The 18,036-nt window shown below is 59.4% G+C and overlaps 1 protein-coding gene across 2 annotated transcripts; it reads left to right on the forward strand.

The window, feature by feature from the left end:
* Positions 1-1,301: 1,301 nt before the first annotated feature.
* Positions 1,302-16,397, forward strand: LOC119841335 (SNF-related serine/threonine-protein kinase-like). 2 transcript variants are annotated; one of them, XM_043494907.1, is made up of 7 exons: positions 1,371-1,432; positions 1,963-1,989; positions 3,588-4,221; positions 11,110-11,251; positions 11,735-11,947; positions 12,630-12,767; positions 13,292-16,397. In XM_043494907.1, the coding sequence occupies exons 3-7, from the start codon at positions 3,633-3,635 to the stop codon at positions 14,454-14,456; spliced, it is 2,247 nt and encodes a 748-aa protein (XP_043350842.1). In that variant the 5' UTR covers positions 1,371-1,432; positions 1,963-1,989; positions 3,588-3,632; the 3' UTR covers positions 14,457-16,397. The 2 variants fall into 2 exon arrangements, with proteins under 2 accessions (XP_038224623.1, XP_043350842.1); XM_038368695.1 differs by lacking the exon at positions 1,963-1,989 and having other exon boundaries at positions 1,302-1,432; positions 3,592-4,221.
* The last annotated feature ends 1,639 nt before the right edge of the window (positions 16,398-18,036 follow it).

Below are 18,036 nucleotides of genomic sequence, written 5' to 3' on the forward strand. Positions count from 1 at the left end.
CAGGGTTGATTTCCAAGTGATGTTCTCCGGGAAGGTATCCACACCCTTGAAAACCATCTCCAGATGGACTGTGCTATTTGTCTCCTTGGGAGAGGCCTGTGGCTGGAACAGTCTATCGCGTTGTGTGTCAGTCCATCATCCGCTACCTGGAAAAGCCCCAACTTTCCATGCAATTCTGCTGTGCACAGAGGTGCTTGTGGCATTTCAGCGATTTCAGTCTAGTTTGTGGTGCTTGCCCTTGTCTGGATCCATCGTTCAAGCTGCTTGGAGGTTTTCTGATTGAACAGATGCTTGTTGGAAAACGTTGGCTTGTCCAACCCAACATTTCTCATGAAAGCAAGTTGGGTTCAATGAACTTTTTCCAAATCACAGGAAGGATCCCAATGGAATCTGGCTGGCTGCAGAGCAGCCCTGCCATGTCATCTGCCCCAGGGACCACAAGGTTCTAGGGGCCTTGGCTCCAGGGCAGCCCCACTCTTTCCCAGCTCCTGGCTGTGGAGTTGAGAGCCTGAAGGCCCTGGGGGCTGCCAGGTTCCCAGCTGTGAAGCTGTGAGCCTAGAAGCCCTGGGAGACCTAGCTGGAGCCTGGACTCTCAGGACTTCCAGGCACCCAGCTCTGCAGCAGGGAAACTGGAAGCCCAGGGATCCCCAACTCTAGCTGGGGTTCAGCTCCTGGCTCTGCAGCAGGGAGTCTAGAAATCTTGGGGCATCTGGGGGCTTCCTGTCATGGAGCTGGGAGCCGGAAAGTCCTGGGATGGGCTCCCAGTGTCTGAGACTCTGGGGCAGCTAGCCAGACTCCAGGCTTCCAGACTCCTGCTGGTACCCAGGAGCTTGGAAGCCCACAGGGCAGGGCGGCTGCTCGGGGAAACTCTCACCCGTGAATGGTTTCAGAGTAGCAGCCGCGTTAGTCTGTATTCGCAAAAAGAACAGGAGGACTTGTGGCACCTTCGAGACTCACAAATTTATTTGAGCCTAAGCTTTCGTGAGCTGCATCCGATGAAGGGAGCTGTAGCCCACGAAAGCTTAGACTCAAATAAATTTGTGAGTCTCGAAGGTGCCACACGTCCTCCTTTTCGTCTCACTCGTGAATGTGACTCAGCAGCTGCCTGCCCCTGGGGCGCGATCGGTCCCCCGGGGCGCAGGGCAGGGCGGGGAAGCCGCTGCCCGCCCGGGCCTGCCGGATCGGTGCCGCTCCAGGTGCCGCGGGACAACCCACCGGCTCCCGGCTCCCTGCGCAGCTCCGCAGCGGGCTGGGCTGGGCTGGGCTCGGCTCGGCTCGGCTCGGCTCCGCCCTGCCCCGCCCGGGACTCCGCCGAGCGGCGCCCGCAGGAGCCCGCAGAGCGCCCGGCTCCGGCCCGGGCCGGGCCCCTTTAAGCGCCGCCGCCCGCCGGGCTCCTGACGTCGGCGCGGGGCGCAGCCCGAGCGGGAGCCGGGTAAGTCGGGGGCTGCGGGGGCGGCCCGGGCCCCGCGCCCGGCAGAGGCTGCTGCGCCCCGCGGGGCTGCCCGGCCCCGGCGCTGGGGGCTCCGCGGTGGGGCCGGGGCCTGCTCGGCCCGTGCAGACAGACCCGGCCAGGCCGGGCTCGCCCGGGGCGCTGCGCTGCGCTGCGGCTGCTGAGAGCGCCTCTCCCCGGGGCCGTGCCCGGCTGGGCCACGCCACCCCCGGGCTGCCCCTGCCCGGCCCCGGCGCAGGGAGCGCAGGAGTGGAGCGGGGTCCCTGGGGACGCCAGGCCGGGCAGCGCCCCAGGCCCCTCCTGGTGGCTGTGCTCGGGGTGCGAAGCAGTGTCCGGGCGCGCTGGGGGGCTGGCTGGGCGCTTGCTCAGAGAGAGCCGCACCCCCACGGAATCGCAGCCCCCCCCCCCCCCCAGGACCCGGGTTTTCCTAGCAAGGCTCTTGCCCAAGTCCTGACCCAGCCGGGCTAAGCTTGTGCGATGTGATGTGCTGGGCGGCTGAGCCATGGCTGGAGGGGCCCGGGGCCCAGCCCGTCCCGGAGGGTGCTGTGCCCTTGCCCTCCCCCTTATTCCTGGGATGGGGGAGGCGGCACCGCAGCCAGTGCTGGCCACGGAAATCTGCTGGCGGCTGCCAGGAAGTCCCCCTCCCAGCAGCGAGTACCAAAACAATGTGCCCGGGGAGCCGCCACACAAACAGGGGCACGCTGCCAGCCCAGGGAGCGGTGGCGGATCTGCATTAGTGTCTTTGGGGGGCAGCAGGCCCTACCCCACACGTTGTTCCTAGGGTACTGCCCCCAGGCGACAGCCCACCCATCCTGGGGAACCCCAGTTCCCTGACACGCAACTGTGATGCTGGGGGTGGGTCAGAGCCCCATTGTGGCGAGGGATTTCCACAGCCCCCTTCCCTCTGTCTGCAGGAGGCAGCTGTGCGGTGACCCTGTGCTAGGCTCGTGCCCCTTCCTCTCCCAGTGACCCCAGAACCCCAAGTGACCCAGGCTGTGTCCAGGCGATGGTCATTGACAGCAGCTGTGGTGTGGATGGCTCAGGGTACTGTGCAACTGGCCACTTCCCCCACCCGCTAGCCCCTGGCTCCCAAGTGCAGGCCCTGGCCCTGTGAACGCCCCCACTTAACGTGACGCTACCAGCCCCTGCTGTTGGCAACCTGGCGTGACCAGTCTGGCACCAGGGTGCTCGCTGCCTTTAGCCCTCAGTCTGAAAACACCTGTCTGCCCTGCACACCGAGAGGTTTGGCCTGGCAGGGCTGAGGGGTGTCAGCAGAGTTGTGAGCGTACCTGGGGAGGGCACGGCTGGAATAAGGGGGGGCTACAGGTTAGGACTAAGGAGCATTGACGGGTAGGTGAGCGGGCGGGCCCCAGGATTAAGAATAGTTGGGGTGGAATTAGGGGGCTTCCAAAGAGCTTGGATTGGGGGCAGAGCTGGGGGCAGGGGGTGACCCCATGGGAACCCAGAGCAAGAGCTCAGGCCTGGTCCGAGCTGGGCAGCAGCCCAATGCCAGCAGCATGGGGGCACCTGGCCACATGCTGTCCTGCACAGGCCATGGGTATGAGCACACATCGCACAGACAACCTGTGGGACTCCTTGCCGGGGATGTTGTGAAGGCCAGAAGTATAAATGGGTTCAAAAAAGAATTAGATATGGTCATGGAGGACAAGTCCAGCAATGGCTGATAGCCAAGATGGTCTGGGGCACAATCCCATGATCTGGGAGTCCCTAAACCTCTGACTGCCAGATGCTGGGAATGTTCTGTTCATTCCCTACGGGGCACCTCTTATGACCCCGGGCAGCTCCTTGCACTGTGAGAGTCAGCAACACATGGTGTGTGAGAGAGCCAGGGTCTCTGTGAAGGAGAGCTGGGCTCCGTCTGTGCAAGTGTAGGCCAAGGGGGTGGGGTCCCATTGCTCAGGGCACTCTGGGGGTGAAGGGCTGTGCACATGGATGGGTGTGGGGCTGGAAAGGTCCAGGTTCCCCATGTGCTCAGTGGGCTGTTTGGGGAGTGGGGTGCCTGGTGCCCTGTGTGCTCAGTGGAGTGTTTGGGGAGTGGGGTGCCCCCTGTGTTCAGTGGTGTTTGGGCAGGGAGTGTGCCTGGGGCCTCCTGTGCTCAATGGTTTCTCTATTGTGCCCAGCCTCCCCGATGCCCGGCCCCCTGTGACACTCCAGTGCAGCCATGGAGGGGGCCAAGGGCTGCTACGAAGGGAAGATCGCCGGCCTGTATGACCTGGAGCGCACGCTGGGCAAGGGCCACTTTGCTGTGGTCAAGCTGGCGCGGCATGTCTTCACGGGGGAGAAGGTGGCGGTGAAGGTGATCGACAAGAGCAAGCTGGATGTGAGCGCTGCAGGGCAGCTGTTGCAGGAGGTACGCTGCATGAAGCTGGTGCAGCACCCCAACGTGGTGCGGCTGTACGAGGTCATCGACACCCACTCCAAGCTCTACCTCATCCTGGAGCTGGGGGATGGCGGCGACATGTTCGACCACATCATGCGGCACGAAGGTGGGCTGGCCGAGGGGCGCGCCAAGCACTACTTCGCCCAGATCGTCCACGCTATCTCCTACTGCCACAAGCTGCATGTGGTGCACCGTGACCTCAAGCCCGAGAATGTGGTCTTCTTCCGGGAGCAGGGCGTGGTCAAGCTCACCGACTTTGGCTTCAGCAACCGCTTCCAGCCCGGCAAGATGCTCACCACGAGCTGCGGCTCGCTGGCCTACTCGGCCCCCGAGATCCTGCTGGGGGACGAGTATGACGCCCCAGCCGTAGGTAAGTGGCCAGGGCTGCCTGCTTCTGGCTCCTGCCAGGTTGTTTGGGTGAGGCTGGCACAGCCCAGAGCACTGAGCGGGCACGTCTGTGAGGGTTGGTGATGGGAGGCTGGGGATGCATGGTGCATGTCCCGCATTCTCATTACCAATGTGTGTGTAAGGCTCCAGTCAGCCTGGGACCTGAGCATCTTGCGCAAGTTTATGGACATCCCCTCCCAAGGTCCGTGAGGCGGGGGCAGCTATCCCATGGGGAGGGGGGGGTTTGAGCTTCGCAGAGACTAATGTAGCATGGGCAGGGAGGAATTTGAGATTGGCTATGATTGGTGTCACTCAGCCCTGTGGGAGGGGTCACATGACAGGGATGTTAAAGCCACTGGATACGCCCTGCTTCAGAGTAGCAGCCGTGTTAGTCTGTATCCGCAAAAAGAAAAGGAGGACTTGTGGCACCTTGGAGACTAACACATTTATTTGAGCATAAGCTTTCGTGAGCTACAGCTCACTTCATCGGATGCATCCGATGAAGTATTAACTGGGTCAATGTATTAATGATGTGTTCAAGGCAGGATACTGGGTGACGTCTGTTATAGAGACCAGTCAGACAAGAGAGCAGGATGAGCAACTCCTTAAAAATCCCCCCCCATGTGTAGAAAAAAAGACAGTGTTATCGGAGGGGGGATTTCATTGTTGGGGAGGGTAGGAGGAGACATCCTGGAGCTTTCATGCTGCAACTAGTAAGATATCCTTGAAAGGTTCTAAAAATTATACGTGACTTTCTAACTCAATTCTTGTAACCAACTTGGGGTCATTCCTCATACAGATGAATTGAGTATAGAATTAAATTTGATGGTTGCCTAGGTGTAAGCAATCATGACTTTAATGTTATTGGCTAGGTGCAGACTGAATATAGTCCTGTCCAGGAATATGAATATATATACTTGGTTCTTTAAAAGGGCCAACTTCCCCAAACTGAAAACAATCATGAGCAAAACAGAGTAGGAGGAGATATTTAAGTATGTAAATGTGAATGATGATTGGGAATCCTGGGAGTTTGAAAATGATCAGCTATGATTTTTAGAGGCTCAAAAGGTATTGCAATGAACATGGGGTGGTTCTGTATCTGACTTCATTCTGACAGGTAAAGAATTGATCACTTAATTAAAAATTAGCAGTTGCCGAGGTGCAAATGATCACGATCTAATTTAATCTATTCTGTTCAAGCAAAAAATAGTCCTCTCCAGGGATGTATGTACTTAGTGCTTGAAATGGCCAGTTTCCACAACCTGAAAATAATCCTGAGCAAAACTGAGTGAGAGGAAAAATTGGAACAAACATGAACAATAATTGGGAGCTGTTAAATATTTTACTAGATGCCTACAAAAACCACAATCCCAAAATCATGAAAGAAGGCTTCTTCCCTTTTAATCTGTTGTTTTTTGGGGGTTTTTTAAATCTGAAGGTGAAAGCCGCAATAATAATATATATATATGGGGAAAGTTGATGCAATTACTATAAATTAGCAGTTAAGAAATGCAGACAATTGATATGGGAAACTAAAAGTATCAATGAAAAATCGACGGCCAATAGGTTAAGGACAATAAAAAGGAAATGTTTAATATATCAGGAACATCAGAATTCCTGGTAGTGGTCTTGGTAGGATAGTAGTCGGGGATGGTACAGTTGTCAATAATGATGCAGAAAAAGCAGGAGTGTTTAGAAAATATTTGTGTTCTGTATTTGGGAAGAAGCTGGGTCATGTATTCAGGCTCACAGGGGTAATGAAGTTATTTTTTGTTATAGTATAACTAGGGAGAATGTTTCACAGCAGCTGCTAAAGTAAAACCTTTTAAACCTGCAAGACCAGATAACTTGCATTTAAAAATATAAAAAGCATTAGCTGAGAAGATATCTGATATTTATTTGAGCATAAGCTTTCGTGAGCTACAGCTCACTTCATCGGATGCATTGATGTTCACTTTCACCAAAACTTGGAATGCTGGGGAAGTTCCAGAGGACTGGAGAAAAGCTATTGTGCTGATGTTTAAAAAGGGTAAATATGGTGACCCGGGAAACTACAGTTCAGTTAGCCTGACACTGATCCCAGGCTAAATCGTGGGGAAGCTGATATCACAAGTTTGGTTGATACGGTAACTGTGTGTATAACTGAATTGGACTTCTGTGAAGCATTTGACTTCATTCCACATGATTAAACAATTAGCACTCTTCAAAATCAGTGTAGCTCATGTTAAATTAACTAAAAACTGGCTAACTGACAGATCTGAAAACATAATTGTGAATGGGTCTCCCAGGGATCTGTTCTTGGGCCGGTACAGTTCTATACCTTTATCAACCGTCTGGAAGAAAACAAAATCGTTGCTGGCAAAGTATGGAGATGACCGCATATATGTGCGTGGAGGGGGAGCTCCCGTGTGTTTAGCCCGTGCTGCCCTGGCACAAAGCCATGCAGGGAACCCAAGTGCCGTGGGGTGCAGCCTGGCAAGGTGCTGTTAACTATGGGGGAATCTGGGGGAGGGTAGAGGGGCATGTGGCTTTGAGGCTCGCTCTGTTCAGTTCTACGGAGGCTCTTATCCCATGGTGTCTGAACGCTCTCCAGGCCAGCATTAAGTGACATGGCTGACCCCAATCGTCCCTTGTGGCTCGTTCTCTCTCCGTGTGCCAGGGGAGAGCTGTGCGTGCTTGGCGGGCTTTGTTTGTAACTGTTGGGGCTGATATTGGAGCAGGCCAGTTGGAGCTGTGTGCCCAGCTGTGTGGGAGCAGGAGGTCTGGGATGGCCCTGGGGGAGCTCGTTCCACATCTTGGGGCTGGCCCCTGAGGAAGCTCTGTTTCCTCCTGGCGGTGGAGAGTCCCCAGGGCCTGAGGTGCGGGAACTGTCCCCCGCCAGTCTTCATGCTCCTTTAGAGATGCTGGGCCCAGCCGTGGAGCACATGAAGACCAGGAGCGAGCCCTTGCACTCTTCAATGGGGAGAGGCGGATGGGCTGGAGAGGTGGCGGGTGCCTGGAACACCAGACTTGCGGGCGCTTCCAGGAACTGCGTGGCCCCCACCTCCCACCGTGACGCCACCCCCAGTGTGATCTCATATACATGGGGGATGCCGTTTCCAAGAGGGTGCTGCCTGCCCCCACTGGCCTGACCTCGCACGTGGATCATGCTGGTGGGGATGAAGCGGGGCACTCTTGGAAATGGTGTTAGCACCCCCTCTCCCCGGTCCGCCACCACGTCCAGTTTTGGCCCCATACTGGCTGGGGACAAAACAGCCCAAAAGAGGACGGTTGCAGTGTGACACCGGACGGGTGCCTTCCAAGTCCCCACTAGCTGGAATGCCCGTAGGGCCTGGCCTGGGCTGGGGTGGGGAGGGTCCGGTGGAGTTGGGCTGAGGCTGAGGTGCCAGGCCTCCCTGCCCCTCCACTGGACGGGAAGGTGGGCCCGGGCTGCAAGGGAGAGGGTCAGGGCTGGAGCTGACAGTACACTTGCCCCACCCCAGGCGGGGAGCTGGGTTGGGGGAGCAGAGCATGGCCATGCAGGGAGGGGGCAGGATGGGAGGTGGAGTGGGGGGAGGGGCATGGTGAGGCTGGGGGGGGAGATGGGGGATGCAGCAAGGCTGGGGAGCAGCATGTTGGAGGAGGCTGAGGCCAGGGTGGGCACAACGGGGCAAAGGGCAGGTTTGTGGGGGCATGCAGGAGGGGTGGGGCAGTTTGTACCCAAAGACAACTAAGCAGCGAGCATGTGGAGCCCAGTGAGGGGCTGGCTTGCTGGCACTGGGAGGGTTAAACCCCCTGGCTTGTGGCCTAGGGGGGCATGTGGCACCCAGAAGGAGCAGAGGGAGATGGTCCCCTCCCACACATGCTGTGACACAGGTCTGGTCCCAGTGCCTGCCTGAGGGAGCCTGGTGCCCCAGGGGAGCATGTTCGGGGCTCTTGCGTCCCTGATGCAGTGGCTGGCTCAAGGTGGCCAGGCTGGGGCGAGAGCTCACTGCCTGCCGAGGGCTGACTCCGAGCCTTGGTTCCTGCCCTTCCTGGGGCCGGGTTCCTCCCCTGCAGTCCAGATCCTTGCCCTGGCACCGCTCCAGCTAGTAATGCCCAGTATCACTGCTCTGGGGCCCCGCCAGCCCCACCCCAACAGCAGGAGTTGCACAACAGGCCCCACCCCCGATGTCAATGCACCCAGCTGCTAGGGTGTCCATCCAGAGGGACCCTGCTGCTGCCCCAGTGGGGGAAGGGAGCCCTGTCACCACCCCCCAGGTGGGGCCTTGTGTCATGGTGCACCTGGGTCCCCGTTTGCTGGAAGTAACACAAAGCCTGGCCCAGCCTTCCGGCCTCCGTGAGCTGAAGCCCTGGCAGTCACAGGGGCATCCCCAGTGTTGCAAAAAGACCTGGCCTTGACTGCCCCCTCCCCTGGGGCAGGCTGCTTTTCCCTCTAGTCCTGTCTCTGCACCATCCCTGTGCCAGTGACCCCAATTCACTGCCGCCCTGGGCATGCTCTGGGATGATGTGATCGCCCCAAGGAAACAGGGTGACCAGGGCCCCTGGAGCCACTGCTGGAGAACCCCCTGTCAGCGCACTCCTGGCTCAGGTTGTAGATGGGGGCAGGTGTCCTGGCCCAAGTCTCTGTGGGGCACAGGGGTGCAGGGCATGGGCAGAGCCTGGCACATCTGCTGGTGCTGTCTATGGGGCCGCTGTGGGGTGGGGTCACTAGGGCATGGGAGCGCTCGGGAACAGTCTGTGCTGAGCTGAGTCCGAAGGGTTATGGCAGGAAGAGCCTTTCCTGTTCCAAGGAGCCTGGCTGGGCAGCTGTCCCAGCCCAGCAAGGCCCCCAACAGCTCTGTGGGCCTGGCTGGGTCCTGCCCCCCCAGCTCTGCTGATGTATAGGGATCCGTCTGCCCCAGCCTGTCTGTGGAGGGGGGCAGGAGTCTGTGCTGCTGGGCCAGCAAGGGGAGTGCTGCCAGGGGGAGGGGGGACAGATGGGGGACAAGCCCTGGCACAGAACTGCACAGCCAGTTCCAGCTTTGGGTGGTTTCCCTGTCTCTGTGACCTGCTCAGATCTGGGGTCAGGCTGGAGTCCAGAGGGGAAACAGACAGAGCCAGCCCCAATCCACTGCCCACAGAACAGCCAGGCCCTGCCCTCCACACAGCTCTGCATCGCCCAGGAATAACCCCCCGCCACTCCCAAGCACCCTGAATGGCAATGGAAGCTTCAGTTCCCAACAGCCCTGCAAGCTCCCCAACTGCTGGATGTGGACCCCTTGTGCTCCTCTCTAGCCACCCCCACAGCTCTAGGGTTCAGTGCTGCACCCCCAACTGGCACGGAGCCTCCAGCCCCACCGACCCTCTCACAGCCCACTCCCTGGCTGGCACAGAACCAAACAGTGCCTGGGTGGCACAGATGCCCCTGAGCAGTGCTCCAGTAGTGGGTGCCAGGATCCAGCCCGTGTTCCCCTGGGGGCCTGGCCCTGTCTGTGTGTGATGCTGCTGCCCTTCCCTCACTCACCCCCCTGTCCGCTCCGGGATGCAGTCCGCTTTCCCCGGGAGGCTGAGCAGCTTACCGCCCTGAGAGGTGCTGATGTGGGCTTTGTGGCTGACATGGGCTTGTGGCCCCCGTAATCCCTGCTCCTTTATCCCTTTTCCCAGCTGTGGGGCACGCACACTCTGCCCTGCCCCACAGCTCCCTGGAGGCTTTCCCAGGGCAATTCCCTCGGCTGACCCACGCTGCGAACCTCCCTGCTCAGGAAAGCATTCCACACACACTGAGCGTGAGCAGACGCACAAGTCCCGGTGCCTGGACAGCTGAGCTGCCCCGCCCCCTGGGAGAGACAGCCCCATGCTATAAATAACCGGTAATCACTTCAGCTGGAGCTGGAGGTGGACTCTGACTCCCCCCCTGCAGCCCTCCCCACTCATGCCTCAAGGCAGCCCTTGGGGAAGTATTCAGTAACAGTTAATGTCCGGGGGGGGAGTGACATGGGGCAGAAACACGCTGGTTGGAGCAGCACAGTGCAGTTAGATGAAATGCAGACTTTCCTCTCACTGCTCTGCTGGTCTCCTCAATCCCCACCTGCAGCCCCCTGCTATCCCTGACCTGGGTTCCCCCGCTTCCCCAGTTCTGTCAGGCCCTTTGTCCCCCTTTATCCCAGCCCTGAGTTTCCCATGAAGCTGGGTTATAACTCTCTATAGAACAGGACCTGGTCAAGAAGCCGCAAACAAAGGGCAGGAAGATATAGTTTCCTCCTGGTGAAAGGCAGCAGGAAGTGCCCCCTGGTGTCACACTGGCACTGGGGTTATTCAGTGTTTATGCATGATCTGAGCGGGAGGGGGGATGAAAAGGCAGGTGGCACTGAGTTGGTTACACTCAGGGCAGCTCCCTCCTCTTGGAACAATGGGCTCAGGCTCTCTGCAGACCCAGGCAGTATCCCCCTGTGAGTTGAACTCGGGGCAGCTCCCCCCATCAGAGTGATGGGCTCAGGCTCTCTGCAGACTCTCAATGCAGCCGGTGCTATGTGGGGTGCATACTGGCTGGAGGCAGACAGCGCTGAGAACGGGCAGGCTCAAACCAGGCTATGGGCTGGGGCAAGGAGCCCCTCACTGGCTCCATCACATGCTCCTCACACAACTCACCTGTGCAGGTCAGGTCTGAGGCCTCACCAGGTCTCCAGGAAGTTTCCTTCCTCCCAGGGCTTGCTTGGTTCACGCCTGTTTGTGCTGCGGAGCTGGGGCTGTGGCTGCAGGGGAGTAGACCTGGACAGGTGTGTGCCAGGGCTGTCTCGGCCCCAGTGGCTCGCTCCATCCCCCCTGCTGGATCCCACACCCCATCCCAGCTGGACACTCCTGGCCTGATGCTGCAGTGGGCTGAGCAATGTGTGTCTCCTTCTCTCTGCAGACGTCTGGAGCCTGGGTGTCATCCTGTACATGCTGGTGTGCGGCCAGCCGCCCTTCCAGGAGGCCAACGACAGCGAGACACTGACCATGATCATGGACTGCCGCTACAGCATCCCGCCCCACATGTCCTTGCAGTGTTCTGAGTATGCACCCCCAGTCCCCTCCCCCCTCTCCTCTGGGCCTGTCCGGCGCTCCAGGGGCCAACCAGATGGGTGCCACCATCCACAAGGGCATGCAGGGGGCATGGGGCAGGCTGTTCACACCCCTGCACAGCCCAGCTCAGTGCACCCCTCTGCCAGGGAGAGCTGAGGGCTCAGGTTCAGCAGGGAAGGAGGGTGCAGATTTTCACCAGGAAGGGGAACCAGTGGAACAATTGTCCCAGAGGCGTGATGCGTTCTCCATCTCTTGGAGAAAGACCCCCAGCTTCCACACAAGGCCTGGAACTAGGGGCTGGCCCAGGGATCACTGGGTGGGTTCTCCAGCTCAGACTTGATGGTCCCATCTGGCCTCAGAGCCTGTGGCTCTGTGCATCTCCACTGCAGGTGCTGCTGCAGGCCTGGGGCAGCGTCTCCTGGTTGTTCGCTCCTGGGCTGGCTTGTGACCCTTCCCCCTCTGCTCTCTGGCAGTCTGATCGGCAGGATGCTGCAGCGGGACCCCAAGCAGCGGGCCTCCCTAGAGCAGATTGAGATGCACCCCTGGCTGCAGGGTGTAGATCCCTCCCCAGCCAGCCGCTGCCTGCTGCCCCTGACGTCGCACAAGCGGGTGTCCGAGGAGGAACATGACATCATCATCCAGGCCATGACGTGTGGGAACATAGCGGACCGGGATGCCATCCAGGAGTGAGTGCCAGCTGGGCGGGGGTGGGGGAGGTGTGCAGCAGGGTCACTGCACCAATCTCCCGCTGGGCTATTTCTGGGCAGGCTCCTGTCTGTGTGGTGCCCTGGGCCTGGCATCTCCTCCCCGTCCCTCATGGACAGAGGGCAGGAAGCTCTGCACAGGGCTTGGCTGAGTGACTTATCCCCAGCCCAGCCCTTGCACGGAGCGATGGAGATCCTGTGCAAGAGAGGAGCAGGTCCTCTGGCACCAGCAATACCCCCCCCCCCCAGGGCAGCTGCTCTTTTGGATGTGAGAGGGCATTTCCTGTAGGGCAGGGGGCAATACAGGGTTCTCTGCCCGAAGAGAGGGCATGGCAGGGGGTTCCCTGCAGACCAGGAGCGTGTGGGGAGGGTAGGGTGTTCCCTGCAGATCAGGGCAGCAGGGTGGGCACAGGGGTTGGGGGGCAGGACAGGCCATTCTCTGCAGATCAAGGGGTGGGGGGCAAAGGTTCTCTGCAGACCAAGGGGTGGGGGGCCATGCCTGGGGCTTGGAGCTCAGTGCTCTGGCTGTGCCCCATGTCATGAGCAGCCAGCATGGGGCACACCCAGCATGCTGCTCTCATACTCCTCTCTTTGGTAGCGCTGTGCTGTGGCCTGCAGGGTTCCTCCGGGGTGCGGCTCTCACCTGGGCCTTGCATCCCCCCAGGGCCCTGGAGGCCGATCACTACAACCACATCACTGCCACGTACTTCCTCCTGGCGGAGCGGATCCTCCGGGAGAAGCAAGAGAAGCAAAGCCACAAGCTCAATTTAGTCTACAACCTGGCCCAGCAGGTGCAGGACAGGTGAGCCCGCATCCTCCGGCTGGGACAGGCCATGGCTCAGTGCAAGGGACACCCCCCCCGGGAGCCACAAGCACAGCCACCCGCCGGCAAGTTCCCCGCAGGCGTTCTGTGCAGCAGAGTGCTGTGCATGGCACCACATCCCTTCACTGGAGCTGTCCTGGGATGTGGGATGAAATCCTGGCCCTAGTGACGCTTCCCTGGGGCCTAAACTCTCCCAGATTCCTGTCCGCAAGGGATTGACATCTGGCCTGGCACAGAGCCAGGTGTGGGGGTACCTGACACCCAGGTTTTCCTGTCTATGGCCTGGGGCATTGTGTCATGGCCTGGGAGTCCTGGCTGGGTAGCTGTAGTATCGATCTGACACTGAGCGGCCTGCAGCACCACCTCTCGCTTGCAGTCCCGCCCCTGCTCTGGACCATGCTGCGGGTTGCCCAGGGTCACTTAGTGACCCTGCCACAGGGGCTATTCCCAGCTGGCAGCTCCCACCCTGGGCCTGACCCTGGGCACACTCCCATCTCTTTCAGTACCAACCTGTCGGACCCGTTCAGCACCATGGGCGACACCAGGGACCTCTCGCCCTTCGCAGAGATGTCAGATAGGCTGACAGCTTTCTCCAGCCCCCAGCTCTGGGCTGCCGTGGAGGATTCTGAGAAAAGAGATGGCAAGCCCCTTTCCTTTTCTGCCCTGGGGGAAGACGATACGGCCCCCGGCCTCCATGGAAATGGGCAGCTGGTCCAAGCCCTGCTCAGCCCCGCCCTGGCAGGCGCCCCCATTGCTAAGAGCACCCCAGCCCTGCAGCAGATCTGCGAGGAGGAAGAGGAAGAGGAGGAGGAGGAGGAGGGGAAGGCCAACGCAATGGGAAGGAGAAGCTCCTCTTTAAACCAAGAGCAAATGCGAGATTTCCAGAGCTCCAAGATCTCCCTCTTGTTCTGCCGTGGGGCTGGAGCCCACAGTAAGGGGGAGAAGAGCCTTGGGGCCACCAAATCAGGCCTCTTGGAGCAGGGCCCGAGAAGCAGCTGGCAGCTGCCCCCTCTCAGAGGGGCGCCGAGTCCCAAGAGCGAGCCGGGGCAGCACCGAGAGGCGCCAAGCCATGGTGCAGCGCGGGAGGCCACGGACAAGGTCAGCATGAGCGTTGGGGAGAGCGCCCCCAGCCCCCTCCCTAGGGGGATGAAAGTGGCAGCGGGGGACATAGAGCTCCGGGAGGGTGGGGGAGTGGGTCTGGAGAGGTGCCAGGCTGAAGGCAGCCTGGGGTCAGAGGAGGACACCACCACCTCCACCGAAATGGAAGATGATGGCAGCCTGGGGCAAGCGGGCAAGGTCCTGTATCCAGGAAGTTGCGAGGGCCCCGTCGCCGGCTCTGCTGGGAGCTCTGGGAGCCTCCAAGCCGCTTTAAGTGGGACGCCAGTTCCAGAAGACAAGTCCAAGAAACTTGGTGGGCCCCCTGACACAGGCTCCTGCCACAGGCCCGCGTGCCTGGCTGAGAGCCCCCACTGCGGCAGCACTGCAGGCAGCGAAACCGCGGCCGACAACGTGATCAAGTTAGACCCTGCTAAAAACAAGAGCGCCCACCTGAAGGACAGGCTCCTGCAGTTCCCGCTGTGCGAGAAGGCACTGGCCTTCAAGATCAGGCCCAGCTCCAAGGAGAGCCTGCTGGCCCTGGGACAGTTCAACTGCTGCCATGTCATCTAGACACAGCCCACACTCTGGGGCCCGGGCCTGAGAAGGAAAGTGGCGGCGCACGGCCACAGGCCAGGGGCTGCTGGCAGGTGCAGGGCTAGGGAACAACATGCTGCTTTCGTTCTCGGTCTCTCACTCCCACAGTGCAGCTGTTCTCTTGGCTCCGAGACCCAGTCCTGCCCTGTCCCGCCAGCTCGCCCTTCCCTCGGCCCGGGGCCCTGCCTTGGGAGCGCGTTGAGCACCTGGTTCCTCACATGGCCACGCGTGTGGGCCCTCGGACGGCGACCGAGTGCGCTGGCCGGGCGGGAGCTGCGTGGCTGGTCGATCTTACGGAGAGCTCCCCCTCGCCCACCCGGGACAGCTGCCGGTGCTGTCAGCTCCCCCCTGCAGCGGTGCATTGGGCTCTCCCCTGGATGCTGCTCTGTGCGGCAAGTGAGGAAGGCTCCTGCAAAATTCCTGCCGTCATGCTGACCCCCGAGACCCCACAAAGGTAGGTCCGACATCACCAGCTGGCAGAGGGCAGCCGCAGGCTGGGATCCGCATAGGGACTTAGCTGCTCGGCTGCATGGACATCCAGGGGGAGCTAGCACAGCCAGGCTCCTTCACTGGCACCAGCAACACGCTCAGACAAGCCAGCTGAGCTGCTCCTGTTCAGGGGAGGAACCCAGCCTCCCCTCCATTGCAGCCATGCACCAGAAGCAGTCCAGGGACCGACTTCAGCTTCCATCAGGACCCCTTCGCATCTGCTGGCTGAAAGGATGCAGAGGGGCTGCAAAGCACCCTGAGAAATGCCTCTCCAGCTGATCCAGCGCCATCTCCAGATGCTGGTGAGGCTCTGGGGGAGTGCAGGGCAGTCCAATATCTTGGATAGGGCCATAGCGATTGGGGCACAAATTAGGGTGATCCACAGGGCTGCTCTAACCTGCTCCACTGGCCGCAGCAGCCCCAGGGCACAGCCATATTCCACTGGTCTCTGCGCCAGGGACTCCATCACCACCGCTCCTCGGGGGCAGCAAGGTCTGCAGGAAAGCCAAAGCCAGCACAGAGTGCCACAGAGCGGTGGGAGCTGTGCTAACGCCACGCACAGCCTCCTCCCCAACGCACTGCTGCCTCCAGGGCTCACAGCCGGGGTCAGCCCTGCTGGTTGCCTCCGTGAGCAAAGGAAAGAAGGTGCTGATGGAATCCAAATGGTGGCACCCCAAGAAGTCTGCCAAGTGTGTAGCAGTGATGCCAGCAGGCCGTGCACTGGGCACACGGGGTCGTACAAGGCTGGAGAAGCCCCGCCTCGCTGGGGAGGCCTGCCCAGCCCTTGATGCACCCTCTTCCTTCTCTGACAGCCAGGGTGTGCCCCCTAGAGCCTGACGTCCCGTTGGTCATGGGGGCGTGTCGGGCAGTTCTCAGTGCCCAGGGAGCCAGCCACTGCTTCAGCCCGCCTGGCTCTGCCTGGGGTGTTTTTTATAACTATTAGAAATAATTTTTTAAAATAGTCTATTTTAATGGAATTTAAATAGAGATTGCTATATCCCCTCCCCTGCCCGCCGGGGCACCTCGCCGCGCTTCCAGCCCCAGCCATGCATGGCCGCAGGAGCATTTCCCCATCCCTGGTACGCACCCACCCTAGAGCCAGAAGGGCCACACTGAGGCCTACAGCTTCTCTGTCTGCAAAGTGTCCCGTGCTCTGGGGACTCACCAGGGCAGGAAGGGGGGCGGGGGGGAGGGGTATGTCATGCACACGCACACACATAAACAATCTAAGCTGTTCCCTCCAGACCCCTGCAATGATAAGGTTTCTATTTATTATCTCTTTGTTTTCTTGCTGGCAAGAAATGAATTGTGACGAGAGTCTGAAGCCAGAGCTCACTGCCGAGTTCTGCATAATGTGCACTGAATGGATCGGGTCTAATTGGGAAGCAAAGCAAGTCGGTCCAGTAAAATAAGCTCTTGATTTCAAAACGGCGTCTCCGTTTCCTTCACTGGGCTGCCAGAGCGAGAGAGAGAGAGGAGAGCAGAAACAACCACGATTAATGTCCTATTTTATACTGCTGCCTTCTGCCAAGTGGTAACAGATGCCAGGGGCTCTGCGGGTTGGCTTCTTGTTGGAGCAGATATGGGTGATGCTGAGTCTGGGTATAGTATTAGTGCACTTTGACTATTTTCAGTGTACACAGCAGGCTTGGAGCAGAGGTGGTCACAAACAGCATGCAGGCTGGGCGCAGTTCCCAGGGAACGACTCTGCCCCAAGAACTGACCCTAGTTAGATTAAGCAGAAAGCAAACATCACTGCTGCTTGCCAGAGCTCCCTGTAAAAGAAACTATAAAAAAAAAAAATCCCAGTGCCACATTTCATGAGAGTCTGGTCAGTGCCCAACCTCTGAGGAAACTACTGTGCCAGGCCATGTGTACCAGCACCTGCACTGTTCACCTAAGGTTATTTTCAGGTTCCCAAAAGTGAGCTGGACAGGAGGAGAGAAACTCCCTGTTCTGAGGGCTTTAGAGCCCAAATTCAGGCAGGACCAACAAGCAGGAAATCCAGGTGCTGAGGAAGGAGATTTCCCCTTAGAAGGGCAAAGGGGTGTGCATAGCGTCATTGGGTGTCTGTTGTCTTTAAGGGGTAGTGAGGATGGGGCCAGTCAACTCCTGTTCTGGGACATCATGGGCCCTTTAAGGGTTAGGGGCAGAGGTGTGTGCTGGGAGAGAGGAAAAGGGGCAGGGGTTGTGCCTGGGGCCTAGGAGCAGTGGAGCTCGGCTCTCCTCAGAGTTGGGGAGACCCTTGCAGCAAGCCGGGGTCCGGAGGGGACTGCTGGCCTTCCCAGCCCAGTCTGGGGGTGGCTTGCCCTGGCCTCCGAGGGGAGGGGGAGGAGCACTGGGCCAGTGCACTCCAGCAGCCAGCTGGGAGGGCAGAATGATGGGAGCGAAGGGGAGTCTCCCTGGAATGGGTCAGACTGGGAGAGCTGCCTGCACCACAGCCCAGGCCTAAGGATGCACCCTGGAGCAGGGGGCCTGCGGGGCCAGGCATGGGGGGGGGGGCGAGGACAGCACCTGGCCACAGCCAGAGTACGCTTCATTTCGTTTTGCATTTTCTTACATTAAATTTAAAATCAAAGTGCTGCCCTCTCATGCCACAGTGGATTGAGCACTGTGCCCCCCCCAGCCCAGGACACTTCCCCCCTCGCCCCCATGCCATACTGCATCAGGTCGCTGCCCCCTTCAGCCCAAGACCCTCCCCCCCATGCCATACTGCATCAGGCCACTGCACCCCCAGCCCAGGACCCTCCCCCTGCCATAGTGGATCAGGGCACTGCCCCCTCCAGTCCTTCCTACCATTAGTGGTGCCACCTTTTGGACAAAAAAATTTGATGCTTTGTTGTTGCTGCACAAACACTTGAAGAAATCATTTCAGGAGCCCGAATATTGCTATAATCTCCCCCTGCCCCAGCCAATGGCTGATGCCTATCTCTCCACAGCTGGTGGTGCCCATTGCCCTGCCAGGCCAGGTGCCAGGGCTCCTCTGCAGGGAGAAGCTGTTCCCTTTGGGGCTCCCCCTCACCAAGCCCAGCATGACCCGTCAGTGTCACACCCTGCCATGCCATGC

Source organism: Dermochelys coriacea, chromosome 12 (assembly GCF_009764565.3).
Source record: "Dermochelys coriacea isolate rDerCor1 chromosome 12, rDerCor1.pri.v4, whole genome shotgun sequence".
Lineage (NCBI taxonomy): Eukaryota > Metazoa > Chordata > Testudines > Dermochelyidae > Dermochelys > Dermochelys coriacea.

Excerpts from the sequence above, each read along its gene's own strand:
- LOC119841335 (XM_038368695.1), top strand. The coding sequence starts at position 3,633 with ATGGAGGGGGCCAAGGGCTGCTACGAAGGGAAGATCGCCGGCCTGTAT. Across the intron at positions 4,222-11,109 it reads GTATGACGCCCCAGCCGTAG|ACGTCTGGAGCCTGGGTGTC; the intron begins GTAAGTGGCCAG and ends TTCTCTCTGCAG. Across the intron at positions 12,768-13,291 it reads GCCCAGCAGGTGCAGGACAG|TACCAACCTGTCGGACCCGT; the intron begins GTGAGCCCGCAT and ends CATCTCTTTCAG.